The sequence below is a fragment of the Montipora capricornis genome, chromosome 7, assembly GCF_036669925.1.
Source record: "Montipora capricornis isolate CH-2021 chromosome 7, ASM3666992v2, whole genome shotgun sequence".
Lineage (NCBI taxonomy): Eukaryota > Metazoa > Cnidaria > Anthozoa > Scleractinia > Acroporidae > Montipora > Montipora capricornis.
In genome coordinates this window covers 1,833,625-1,848,624 of record NC_090889.1, presented here as the reverse complement: position 1 = coordinate 1,848,624, position 15,000 = coordinate 1,833,625, and the positions used below count along the sequence as shown (strand labels likewise).

Here is a 15,000-nt window from a genome sequence, read left to right as displayed (position 1 = left end):
TACCATGCACCCTTCCTCATACGACAAATTGATTAAGGAGAACATCACCAAAACCTACAAAAAGTCAAGCAACGAACTGGTAGAAAAGTTAGATGCGCAGTCCGCCCGAATAGCTGACCGACTCAAGTTAGACGACCGCATCGAGAAATTGGCTAAGAAAGAAGCATTCATCACGTTGAAAGATCATAAACCCAATTTTCAGGACCATCCATCATGCCGATTAATAAACCCATCGAAGCCTGAAATTGGCGTAATTAGCAAGCACATCCTCGATGAGATTAACACTTCCATCATCAACAGCTCTAAGATAAACCAGTGGAAAAACACATCCAGCGTCATGAAATTGTTTATTTGTATAGAAAACAAGAAATCTCTCTCATTCATCTGCTTCGACGTTTGTGAGTTCTACCCCTCAATAACTGAGAAGTTGCTTTCCAAAGCACTAGATTTTGCCTCTAAGTACCGCCCAATCCACAGTCATGAGCGTGAAATTATCTTGCACGCAAAGCGATCTCTGCTATTCAACGATAATTGCCCATGGGAGAAGAAATCTGCCGACAACCAATTTGATGTCACTATGGGATCCTTCGATGGAGCAGAGACTTGCGAACTGGTTGGATGCTTCCTCTTGTCACTTCTCACCAAGAATTACGGCCAAAATATCGGCTTATACCGGGATGACGGTTTAGCTGCCTTCAATGGAACACCACAGGAAATAGAGAAGATCAAAAAGGGCATTTGCAAAGTCTTTCGTGACAACGACTTGAAGATCACAGTCGAGGCTAACACCACCAAGGTCAATTTCTTAGATGTCACGCTTGACCTTACAAGTGGGAAGTACTACCCGTACACAAAGGAAGGCAATATCCCACTGTATGTGCACACAAAATCCAACCACCCACCAACCATCCTGAAAAACATCCCCGAGTCAATCAATAAGAGGCTCTCCGAGATATCTTCTGACAAAGAATGCTTTGATAACGCTAAACCCATCTACCAGGAAGCTCTCAACAAAAGCGGATATCGCTATAACCTGTCATTCAATGCCACATTAAACCAGCCGCCACGTCCACCGAGAAACAGAAAACGGAACATTACATGGTTTAACCCGCCCTATAGCAGGAACGTGGAAACAAACGTCGGAAAATGCTTCCTTTCACTAATTGATAAGCACTTCCCCAAATCTAACCCACTTCACAAAATTTTTAACCGTAACACCATCAATTAAGCTACAGCTGCATGGGCAACATTAAAACAATCATAACCAACCATAACAAAGCCGTAATTAGTAAACCCACACGCACTAATAATCTAACTAAGAAAAGCTGCAATTGTAGGAAACCTAACGAGTGTCCCATGGATGGTAACTGTAATGTGGAAAGCGTCATCTATCAGGCCGAGGTCACCACAGAAACCACAAAGGAAACATACATTGGACTCTGTGACACTGCGTTCAAATTGCGTTATAGAAACCATGTAAGCTCATTCCGAAACGAGCGTTACAAACATGCTACCGAACTTAGTAAGTATATATGGAGTCTTAAAGACAAGAACGCTAAGTATAACATCAAATGGTGCAAGATAAAACAAGCTAGTTCTTACTCCAATGTAACTAAGAGATGCAATTTGTGTCTGTGGGAAAAGTATTTTATCATTTGTAAACCGGAAATGGCAAGTCTAAACAAAAGAAATGAGCTGTCATCGTGTTGTAGACATGTTAGGAAATTCATGTTAAAAAATGTAAAGATGCAATGACATGTCTAGACGTCACGTACGTATCCGTTGTTCTGTATTTCAAATTTCTGTGATTGTAAACGTTATTTATGGCAGTTGCCTGATGATTGCTTCGCAAGAAGCATGAAACTCAGAGTTGCAGTAAATGTTCAAATAACCTAGCTCTTGGAGTATAATTATATATATATATATATATATATATATATATATATATATATATATATATATATATATATAGCAGGTAGAATGAAAAATGCTGCGTCGCCAACGAGGAATGCCACTTGCGAGCAGGATCCAAAGAAGGATACACGATGCCTTGACTTCACGTGGTGATAAATAGGTTGAATGAAAATGGAGTCAAAAGCAAACTACTCACAGGTCCATGTTTAATGTAGAGAACAAACGTTTCGCCCTTCGGGCTTCCTCAGTGTTCACAATAAGCTAAAAACTAAAAAATACTTGGCAGGAACTGAGTCGGTTTCAAGATCTTATATATGTGAAGAAGTGACAGTGACAAAATAAACAGATTGCTTAATTACACAAAATTTACAAACAAGCGCTAATGAGTAGGGAGAGAAAGGGCAAATTGACCAAAATATTGCTAATTGGGTTGTTAATAACAAAGCCAAACCAGGTAAAGCCTTTGGGACTATTAAGACGCACAAGGAAGGGAACCCGCTTAGGTTAATTACTTCTTGTCGTGGGACAGCAATTGAAACCCTTTCTGCTTTTACCTAATTTTATCTCAAGCCATTAGCCCAAAAACTGCCTTCATTTGTCAAAGATACTACTCACTTACTGCAAAAAATTGAAGATCTCAACAAGACTGGACCATTCCCTGAAGGTACCCTTCTTGTTTCCTGGGACGTTGTGTCAATATTGACAACAATCTGGGAATAAAAGCTGTCACAAATGCTCTTAATTCACGAGAATTCCAAATTCCGTCAACTGAATGTATCGTTGAAGCTGTGAAGATCTGCTTAGAGCACAACAATTCCCACTTTCAGGATCAACAATTTTTGCAAACTCATGGCACCGCAATGGGCCCTAAGAACACGTGTAGTTACGCTGATTTGGCAATGGAAATTATCGATCAAAAGGCCAAATCTGGGGAGACCAAACCTAAATTTTGGTGGAGATATCGAGACGACATTTTCGATCTTTGGACCCAGGGTACCACCAACCTGAGGGATTTTACCGAATTCATTAATTCACTGTACCCCACCATCAAATTTACCATGGTATCATCAGAAATTTCACTCAATGTTTTGGATCTCACCCTCCTTTTAGTTGATGGGTTTATTCAGACTGATATCTATTCCTACCGGTTACCATCACATCTACTTATTGCATAACAGCGCCCATCCATCTCATTGTACCAGGGCTATCCCGTTCGGAGTTACTACAAGAGTTCGCAGAAATTGTTCCACAATTGATAAGTTTGAAGAACGTAGCAAGGAATATCAGAATTATCTAATAGATCGTGGTTACCACCCTTCTAAAGTTAAAACACAATTTGATAAGGCCAAAGATATACCCAAGGAGGACCTCCTTTCACCTAAAGAACGAGAGAAAAAGGTTATTTTTCCCTTGTGGTTAATTTTAACCCACATTTGCCCAACATTGGTAAAATCATTTAGTCGTATAGCCATTTCATTTATGATTCACCCACATTAGCACAGATTTTTCCCAAAGGGTCAATCATTCCATCTTATAGAAGGGCCAAAACCACCAAAGAGCTCCTAGCGGGACCCAAGGGATCTAATTATAGGAACAAGGACCATTCTGCTACAGGTTGTTTTAAATGTAGCAAAAAATGTGATTTATGCAAGAACTTTTTAAAGGAGGATAAGATTTTTTACAGCGCTCGTACCGATCGTTATTACACTATTAGGCAACATCTTGTTTGCAAATCTAAAAACGTTATTTATTTGGGTTCAGTATGTGGGTTCAACATCCAAAATCCGAAATCACAAATCGGCTATGCTTACTAACAAGACTACGTGCGAATTAGCCGAGCATTTCAATAGGGTTGAACACCAGATGTCTGACTTTGAATTCATTGTTATCGAAAAATTGTTAATGAATGTGAAGATCACATTGATAGGCGTTTACTCACAAGGGAGGCTTTTTGGTGCTCCCAGTTGTGTACTCTTCATCCCCACGGCCTTAACAAACGATCAGAGTTCAACTCTAAAAATAGAATTAGGTTTAGCCAATAAGTTTTATGTATTTTTTAGCCATGCATTTTTAGCCATTTTTTAGCCATTTTCATATATTATCTTTCCAAAACATTTTTCCCTTAAATTCTTTATAACTTTAGATATAATACTTTTTAATTTTTTACTGTGATGGTTACCTCCCATAATTAACTCTATATTGTTCACTTCATCTACTATTGTGTAAGTGGTTTTTCTGTCTATAAGCTGGCCTATTTTGTCACCTACTCATTAGCGCTTGTTTGTAAATTTCGTGTAATTAAGCAATCTGTTTATTTCGTCACTGTCATTTCTTCATATATATAAGATCTTGAAACCGACTCAGTTCCTGTCAAGTATTTTTTAGTTTTTAGCTGATATTGTGAACACTGAGGAAGCCCGAAGGGCGAAACGTTTGTTCTCTACATTAAACATGGACCTGTGAGTAGTTTGTTTTAGACTCCATTTTTCATTCAACCTGTATATATATATATATATATATATATACACCCGTTTTCAAAAACGTTGCAATTTCAAAGTATATATGATATATATATTTCTTTTGTTTTCTAATTAGAAAGGTGTGACACGATCCATGTGTATTTCACACTGAATGAACAATGCGTTTTTCTTATAACAAAAATAATATTCAAAAATTGACGAGAAAAATCCTACAAGCTATTTGAGGGAAATGAAACAGTATTTAATTGAGTCAACCGGGAGCTCTTTAATCCTAATTGTTTTAAAGGTTCATTTCGGGAACTAATATTCTACGAGAAGCCATCACAAAGAGGTGTGGTCTGTAAACCCGCCAACAAAACAACCTCCGAACCAATCAAAATTCATGACTCATTTAAGTCATTTAAGCCTTTGAATGATTCACCATGTACACGGGGTTTATGCCAACAAGGCCAAAATCGAGAACATTTTAAGAGCAAAACAATGAGTAAAGTGCTACTCATGCTTCCTCGCTATTGCATCAGGAGGCTGACAATAACTCGTGGATTTGTCGAGATGACAAGAAATCCCAAACAATAAGTGTTTTGGGGTAGATTTTCATATTCTGAACTAAAATGGTGGAGGACAAAAGAATCGTTGTTATTCCGATTATGCCTTGCTAATTAGCTATTATTGTGTTCGCTTTGTTCTTTTGTTTTATGAACATTACTTATTTCGGATCCGGTATATGAAAGACCAGAACAAAGTGATCTGCGAAGACAATATTCCCAACAAACATTATCCAATTATAAACTCGTTAGACGCGTTTCAAAACTGAAAGATCAAGCCATAAGTAATGAAATAAAGGAAGGTTTTCAACCAACCTCTAGAGACACCGATAACAATAGAGAAGCGTACGACTTCTGGTGGACGAACAAAAGACGCTAATGAAAGATCTTTTGTTTTCGTCCACCAACATGGCGGCAATGACGTCATTTGAAAACCTCCTACAACTTAACTTTCTCCAAAAGTAATTTACGTTCTACTTTTTTTTTTTTTACTTGGCTTTTGAGTTGAAACATGTGGCGAAACTGCTGCGTTCTTCAAGGTAATTCGGAAAAGAGCTGACTAGTAATCGCCATCTTCATAACCCAAGCAGTTATTCCAGTTAGGAAAAAATAACACTGAGTTGTTAAGTTGTTGAGATACTGCCTCTCCCACATACCTTATTCATTTCAATTATTAAAAAAAAACGAGAAGAAAAAGTATGGTGGATGCTAGAAAGAGGTAAACTGGTGAAATTCAGGATTACTGCTTTTACATGATGATTTTTTTATCCTGCTACCCATGCGCGTACTTGTAAATTACGATTTTTAATTACAATTTCTTTAAGAGGAATTTGTTTGCAAGCGAGGGAAAAGAGAGTTACGTAGGGCTAACTGACACCGACTTCAAGGCTAGATTTGCCAACCATAACCAGTCCTTCAGAAATGTGGTGCACAGCAACCAGACAGAGTTAAGCAAATATGTGTGGCGGTTAAAAAATGCTAAAGTAAATTACAGCATTGCGTGGAAGATTTTGGGAAGGGCGCGCGCTTATTCTAACAGCACCAAAAAATGCAACTTATGTACATTTGTCACCCAGAGCTCGCCACGCTCAACAAACGATCAGAATTAGCAAGCGGCTGTCGGCATGCAAACAAATTCCTCTTAAAGAAATTGTAATTAAAAATCGTAATTTACAAGTACGCGCATGGGTAGCAGGATAAAAAATCATCATGTAAAAACAGTAATCCTGTAGAGATAGTAACCATTGTACGATCCTGAAGAGTGGGACATGGTCCTACGAAACAAATTTGTCGACCACGGAATGTAGTCTATCTTACCTGTAACTGTAACTGTATGCACAGCTCTAGCTTCACTAGCTATTGAGCACTCTGCGAGGGCTTATTGGCAACTCACATTTAGTATTCAGTATATATATATATGTATATATATATATATATATATATATATATATATATATAATATATATATATATATATATGTAACTGCAGACAGTACTGCAGACAGTACTTTTCGTAAAAGGAATTTATTCACAAATAAAAACCTATATACATCGAAGTGGCACTTAATAAACAAATCCTAAACACGCTCAGTAAACTAATTAAGATAACAAACAATTACTAATTACAATCCTAATTAACTCGGAACTCTATCTGGACGCGTTGGTTTGCGGCGGGCGGGCCTTCAGAGTCTGAAATTCTTGCAGGAGCACGCTTAACAGGCTTCTTTACACCTCTACTGGAAAACTTGCGCTGGACACGGAGGACATAGTTAGTCATATAAGAACGATAATCCGGAGACAAACGGTGCTCGTCTATCAAACGAGAAACAAAATCAGCAACATCCTTACTGGACATTCGAGTGACAGCATCGCGGGAAAGTTCTCCCAAAGCGGAAAGAAGAACAGGATCGGTTTTATCACGAAATAACGTAGAAGCAGCAGATGAAACAGGAGCGGAGGATTTAGGCAGCTTAGACCCATCAGGTACAGGAACACTGGGAACAGGAGGAACATCAGGCAAATTAGGAACAGGAGGAACATCAAGCGCAGGGATACTAGGAGCAGGAGGAACATCAGGCGCAGGAGCACTAAGAGCAGGAGGGATGTCAGGCACAGAAACACTGGGAGCAGGAGGAACATCAGACGCAGAAAACAGAGCAGGAGGAACATCCCGTACAGGAACATGAGCATCAGGAGGAGGGGAAGGAGGGGGAGCTGCCGAGGCAACGATCTCATGATCCCCAGACATCATCTCATCATCATCCTCCATAGAGGACCCAGTAGAGGCATCAGAAGGAGGGACGTAATCAGCATCATCGTCATCATCAGCAAGAGGTAAAGTAGAAGACAAAACTTCGATCCCCGGGAGGATGGCACCCCAAGGCTGCCTGCAATCTCTAGCCATGTGACCAGGCCAAAGACAGCGCCGGCACAGACCAGAGAGTGAGCAGGAAGGACCACGATGACCGACTTCACGACAAATCGTACAATGGACAGGTTGACCAGGATACCAAGAGCGACAACTAAAATCACCGATCGTTACGAAATAAGGGATGTCAAGATCCACGGCTAGCTCAACCACACGATTACCATTGTAGATTGCAAGGAAATTGGCAAACGTACTACGGTGGATGGACAGAACGTCTCGATAACGTCATCATCAGGAACCTCGAACGGTAGATCGCTAACATATACGGAACGAAGCCTCAGATCTGCGCGAACAACACGGACGTGGGCATCATCGAAAACAAGACCGGACGAGATCAAATCATCACAAGAGGCCTGATCCTTGAAAGTCAGACGAACACGGCCGCCCCGCAAAAACTGCACACTTGTAACCTTTTCAGCATCTACTGCTTCCAACAGACGGGGTAACACCTCCGACGAACCACAATTGGCATGAACTGAATCTGGGAAGTGTAGCACAACACTGTTTGGACAGCGAAGGAACGACATGGCGAACACAATTTAGGGTTGGGTCCACGCCTTTTCCTCCCGGCAGGTACTTAGGACAGGACCCAAAAAATAAACAAAAAGCCAATTGATCACAATCACACAGCTGTTTCGGCCTTCTGGGCCTCATCAGTGCAGTGCTGATGTCTAGGATGGAGGTTAAGCTATAAAGCCACCCCAGATGTCCCACACATGTGGTACATCCAAGTCATGCCAGAGTGCTCAAACTAGCGAGAGTAGTTGTACGGGCTCATTCACACCAGATTTGACAGGTAGTCATCAAATGACGTCATCAAAACAAAGACAAAAGAAGGGGCGTGCATAAATTAGGGGCATGTTGGGGCATGAAGCAATGACGGTTGTAACCCTAAAACGTGAAACAACACGTGCATCTTAGGTCGTCGCATAAATTAGGGTTAGGTTAACGAGATGCCGGTCATGTACCAAGACGAGGATATTTTCATCGATGAGAATCACAAAGAAAGAAACGTAGCCCTAAAATAATGTTTCGTAAGGCGGGCATAAAATAGTACTGTGTGTGCATATCATTTTATCGGTATGCTACTAGCCTAGTTTGGAGAGAGAGAGCTCTGTCCTGCTCTGGATTTGAACTGTGAATAAGAGATCGCAGCAAAGCAAAGACAAGACTAAGGAAAAGAAACGAATCACAATTACTCCAGATGACCTCATCGGAAAGCAATCAGAAACAACCATGACCTCATCGAGAGCCAATCAAAACGCAAATACCTAATGTTTAACAGCGAGTCAAACAGAATTTTAAAACACATAAACAAAAGGCTTTACACGCCTGGACAAGTCCACAAACGCTTTGTTCTTTTTTAAACTAAATTTGCATAGAGGCAATCGAAGCGTAAAGAAGGAAGAATATAGACCAAAAAAGTTGTTTTGTGTGGAAAAGAGGAGCATTCTCAACTCTTTCACGCTTTTTAAGCAAACGTGAGCTCCGTTGTTACAACCTTTTTTGAGGTTAGTTTTTCAACCTCGCACTTGAATGAAACACGGGTAAATGCAATCTTTTTATGTAAGAATACACAAAGACATCCTTCAGTGCACAGACACAAAGAAAGCCTACTCAACAGAATTGAATAAAATCTATTCTGAAAACGCTTGCAAAAAACGTTTGGATTTTGAGAGGCGTTTGAGACCGTAGTATGGTGAAGTGGGAGTTGGTTTCATATCGTATTTCAAAATACTGTTCAGAATGTTTGACGCAGTGAGCAAACAACAATATACATTTCAAACGCTTTATTAAAAGATACTCTAGTGACAAGTTGATATAAATGATTGTTCTTCGACTATTTGACTATCCTAACCTTAAAACAAACATGATGCGTTGCGCTGAAATAAATACTGTGACTCTGATAATGCAGTTCTGTTCAGACATACAGAATATGAAACATTCGAGACCGGACTAACTCGAACGAATTTTATTTGCAGAACGCTATCGTTAAGTCAATAAAAACACACCAGCAAACATTTCAAACGTTTTACTGAATTAACAGAGAACGCTTATCACAATGTGATATTTGCGAGAGATAGTTCTCTTTAAACAAACCTTAATCCGAAAAAAGTTGTTTTGAAAACGCACCCTATGCACAACAAAGATTATAGTTGTTAAGTCAATAAAAACACACCAACAAGCATTTCAAGCGTTTTACTAAATTAACAGAGAACGCTTATCACAATGGGATATTTGTGAGAGTAGTTCTTTTTGTAATTCACTTGCATTCGCTGCATCATTAGTGTTCTATTATGCATGCACTGTTTCAACGCTTTTTGAGCGAAAATAAATCACTCACGCGCAAGTAAGAGAAGAAGAAATGTTGTAATTCACTTGCATTCGCTGCATCATTATTGTTCTATTATGCATGCACTATTTCAACGCGTTTAGAGCAACAATAAATAACACACGCGTAAATGACAGTTGAAAAAATTTAATCATTCACTTGCATTCGCTGCATCATTATTGTTCTATTATGCATGCACTATTTCAACGCGTGTAGAGCAACAATAAATAACACACGCGTAAATGAGAGATGAAAAAAAATGTAGTTCACTTGAGTTCGCTGCATTATCATTGTTCAGTAAGGTTCTTACTTTGTATTACTCCTTAATCGGGCAACCATAGGTGTTCTCGCCCTGTAGGACCTTTTAATAACCCTCTTCTCCGTGGAATCTGGGGGCGTTTCAAAGATCCAGGGATCTGTTTCCTGTTCGATAGGAGAAGGTGGTGTTTCTATCCTGACAGGAATTTTGGATGGACCAACGGGTGTAGCTGGAAGTTTCCTGTGTGCTGTCTTTTTGGGTTGTACCTCGGATATCGTTGGAGAATGGTTTGGAGTGGGCGCATTTGGAGCTGTTGTCGCTGTCCCTGCAGATTTCGTCTTCGTTTCGCTCTTCATTTGTTTTGACAAACCTTGGTACCGTTGTAATAGTTGATCCAATAAGGCCACTTTTTGATCTGCGGGCAAAGTAGAATCAGTGATATGTTTCATGTCTTGATCCAAGCGCGTCAAGGTCGTGAGTTGCGGAGGTGAGGTTAAGCGATGTTCTGTCTCAAGGCTTTGCAATAAATGCTCTGGAACCAACATCATCTTTTGTACGTGTTTCATTTTAACACTTTACCCAATAAATCCAAAGCGAACAGTGCAATCAAAGAGGCGAGAGCAGGCAGGAATCCTCCTTGTTCATTGAGAACTCCTTTTTTGAAAATATTGAAGGGCCGCAGCCAGGATGAAACATAGTTAAAATTTAAAAAACGATCTCTGGCCAAAATGATTAAACTGACGGCACACCACCAGCGATTCGCGGTTCTGTTAAGCACCATAAATAAGGGAACCCCCTGAGGCCCATCGTCACCTGTATTGGCTCAGCACTATACAACACATCCAAATTTCTAACGGATATCCTTTCTCCGCTTCAGAACCGCAACGGATACTCTGTTGCCAACTCCTTGCAGTTTTCCAAAGAATTATCCGATATCGAGATTAATGATAATGAAATTTTGGTCTCTTTTGATGTTGTGTCACTCTTCACCGCAATCCCTGTAGAGAAAGCTTGTGTGTACATAAAAAAGAAACTTGAACAAGATGCCACCCTTCCTTCAAGGACAAATTTGGACATCGATGACATCACTAAACATCTTCAATTCACCTTGTCCAACAACTATTTTATGTTCAACGACAGAATTTATAAACAAGTCCATGGCTGTGCGATGGGCAGTCCTGTCAGCCCCGTTGTGGCCAATCTTTGCATGGAGGAGAGCGAAGAGTCCGCAATAAGTATTTCATCCGTTCGCCCCAATATTTGGAAAAGGTACGTGGACGATAGCTTTTGCATCATTGGGAAGAACGACGTCTGAGCCTTCCATGACACATTCGTTGATCTTGATGGTAAACTGTTTGATGATGGAATGAAGGGCGTTGTTGACCAGAGTGTACTTCTTACCATCCCCTGTGGGCGATCCATCGTGTTTGGTAATCTTTACTACCAATCGCAGCTCTGTCTTGTTAATGTCAAAGTAGTCAGCTAACGGTTTGATGACAAACTCGATGGGATTAGTTCCCGTTTGAACCGGTTCGTAATCGATCCATTTGCTGCTAACAATCGACACATCTGTCACAGGTACATCAAACAATTGTAAACTTGAATTCGCACCAGGGGCTGAGAGAGGGTGCGCGGACGCCATCCTTAAGCATAAACAGTCCTGAACGTTGAACGAGGCGTTCTCCTTTTCTTGGTCTGTCCTTCACTGCGCTGCTTTGACGTATCCGCGCTCTTATATACTCTTTTTCCTTGAACTTGCTGTGTAATGTCATCAATGACCCCTGTGAGTAAATTGTTTCCAGCAGCTTTCGCTCTTGTCTTGGCAGCTTTCTTTAAAGGTTGACCATTGATCACATCTTGGACAAGTTGCATTCCCTTTTCCAATCCAGTACCGAACATTCGTTTTCCCACCATTTTTGCTGTTGTTTTGAGAAAGGGAGTTGCTGAACGGAACAAGGACGGAACATTCCACCTAAGCCGTTGCCCCCTTGACCATAAGGGTGTGTTCCTCTTTAGATACTAATGTCTCCTCCTTTACCGTGCTGCATATAGGGTACAACATGTCGTCCATATGGGTAATATCGGTGGTTCATCGGTAATATCATGTTGTTATAGAACAGCACGACGCCGAAAATGCAGGGTCACGCGTACGGCTCCAGAAGCAAATGGTATCAATTGACCTGTGTCTCCCCTTATATTGATCGCCACGGATGAAAACACAGTTGTACGGAGTCTATGGTAGGAGGGCACCTTGACCTCTTCTGTGATCATGTTCCCCGGCTGACCACGAGGAACGAGCATCCGAATTAAGTGGGCTTGAGCATCACCCACTACTTGGGATTCGATTAAATCGGAATACACGTAGATGGTTTGAAAAGCGTCTCTCGAGAGCAGTCCCCATACCAATTCGTCTTTTCTGACAAGTGTTGTCGTTGTTCTCGCAACAAGGACGCTGAGATCATCATTCTGTTGGACAAGGCCTCCGATTTGGTACAGCTGAGGAATATTATACTGATGGTTTAAGTACCCCAAGGCGCGAGCTAATGTCTTTGGTAGAATCGCATACCAACCGGCTGGTAACTTCAACTCAAAGTAATCTTGTGCTTTCTCGTAAATGTAAAAGCACTCGTTTCCTTCCAGACTTGTAATGGTCCTGTCACTCTTCAAATATATGTCTCTCAATCGATTGTGTATTCCCTTCGTCGTACCGTGAATGACATCTTTGACCTTACTGTAGATTCCGCTTGGTACAGGTATGTTCAATTTCTAAGGTTCAGGGTCTCTCTTACAAAGCAAAGTGCAGGACAATTGATTCTCACCTACGTTTTGTCAGGTGTAAGGGTAAATGATGCGTGTCATGGCCACCTCCCAGTCTTCACTTAGGTGTAGTTGACTTGGTAACTGCATCTTAAAATCGGCCGCCTTGTTTTCTGGATACTGAGTCAGACTTGCATCACTGGTCAGCACCATGTAAAAACTGTTGGTCATGTTGATCGACGGCGGAAATGTAAAACGACGCTGACGATACCGTCTAAAAATGCTGGCGTTTGACCGTATCCACTCGTTAAATATATTTCAATGGTCTGAAATATCTTTGTCCGCAAAGGTAGGTACACAATATGTTCTCTTTCTTCAAGGAGTGTTTCTCGAAAACTGCCCAGGGGTATCATCTCATGTAGGAGAGGTAAGAGCTTGTTACCCACCTGCCACGGTTCCACGAGATATGTTTGAACTTGAACCAGCCTCTGCTTACACGAGCAAAGCGGCAGCGAAGCAGGAAAGATGTAAATACCGGGATATGTGATGGATGTGCCAGCTGGTAAGATAAACCAATCATAACCATATTTTCTTTCTAAGGTGAGTGCAGCATTCAAACGAACGCTAGGTTTAAGAGTGTTGTTTTCGGTTATCCATCCCAACACGCGAGCTGTAGACAGTGTGATCAGAAGTCCTTCAGTTTGCGAGTTTAACGTTACATTCCATTCGTCGTCCACTGTGATTTCAATCTTAGATGGTGGGTCAGCGATGTTCAGGCATTGTAACATTCCTTCTGTCACATCTAAGGCTGTATAATACTTGCCCTCGGGTAATACAAACGGTGTGGAGTCACCTCGACGATCCAGCATGATGTGAGAATGTTTGCAGTCATTTGTAATGTCAAACATTGAGAGGGGATACACGATATGATGCAATCCTACTTCCCAATCTTCTTCATCTTTCAGATGGATTTGTCGAGGTAGCGCTACGCGAAAGGAGGACTTGGAATTGTTTAGAAACAAATTACTGCTTGCATTATTGGGAAGTGTCACGTAAAAGTCGCTATCTTGAATCATGTTTGTTGTAAAGCGACCAACTGGTTATGCGGAATCCAACTGTCGTATTTCTTTGGCCAACCTTTCCAATGTACCAACACCTCAGTCCTTATTCGCTCTTCGTCCCATGCTTTTTAAATTTTTTTCAATACGAAACAGGCGTTTTTCCGTTTCTATCACTTTCTGTAACTCAAATTCGTAAAAAGTGCCTTGAATCCAGTCTCTGTCTGCTTCCTTTAGACTACACACGGGTGGGTTGCGCGAAGGTTTCTGAGCAACTGTGAAGGTTTCCTCCGTCCAGGATGGTAAGTAATCTTTTTCAAAGATGCGTTTATGCTCACTGATCTTGACTTGAGCTCCCACTTTAAATTTATACGTTGTTGGCTTTTTGAAGAGACTCTCATACAAATTGTTCCAGACCTCTGATGCATTATTCTCGTTGACATCCACTGGTTTCATTTTGATACATTGATTCATTGTAATTCCCATTCACTAAATCGTCCATTTGGTCCAACTAATGGTACGAGGTGCTGGTGGTAAACATACGCCACATCAATTTCTTCAAAGTACGGTTGAATCTTTCAACCACTTGAGCTTTGGTTTCGTTGTAGGTTACAAAATGATGTACATTCTCCTTTTTGACAAAGGTTTGAAACGTTTAGTTCTTAAATTCGGTTCCGGCATCTGTTTGCAACTTCTCAGGTTTGCGACCTTCCTAGAAAATGTTTTCAAAGGCCACCACCAACGAGGCTCCTGTTTTCGATTTCAAGGGCACCACCCACGTGTATTTGGCAAGGACATCGATACAAGTCAGTAAATACTTGTATCCTTGATTCCACCGACTCAAATGTTGCAAGTCAACCAAGTCCGCCTGCCATTGCGAATCTATATCAAACACAATTACTCGGATACGACGAAAGTGTTTTCTTGCAGGTTTGTGTAGGGTATAGCCAGGTTGTTGGCGGAGCCAATCGAGTACTTGCGTGCATTTCAACCCATACCGACGCGCCGCACGATACAGTTTGTCGACTCCCCCTAACGCGGATGGTCGATCCACTTCATAATACAGTTTCTGTAAAAGTTGCTTCGTCTGATTTAGGGTCCGTGTTTTCTTTTTCTTCTTCTTTTGCATTTTCGTCTTCGTGATTGTCGGTGACATCTTTCAATTCGATGTGAACCTTGCTACCGCAACACGCAACTAAACATCGCATTCTCTGACATATGTCACTTA

The 15,000-nt window shown here is 41.0% G+C and overlaps 1 protein-coding gene across 1 annotated transcript in view; it reads left to right on the top strand.

Moving 5' to 3' along the window:
* Positions 1-10,685: 10,685 nt before the first annotated feature.
* Positions 10,686-15,000, top strand: part of LOC138055283 (uncharacterized) — a 361,306-nt gene continuing 356,991 nt past the window's right edge. Inside the window, exons 1-2 of the mRNA XM_068901256.1 lie at positions 10,686-10,721; positions 10,835-11,266. Of these exons, the coding sequence (XP_068757357.1) occupies positions 10,686-10,721; positions 10,835-11,266 (468 nt within the window). The remainder of the gene's footprint in view (positions 10,722-10,834; positions 11,267-15,000) is intronic.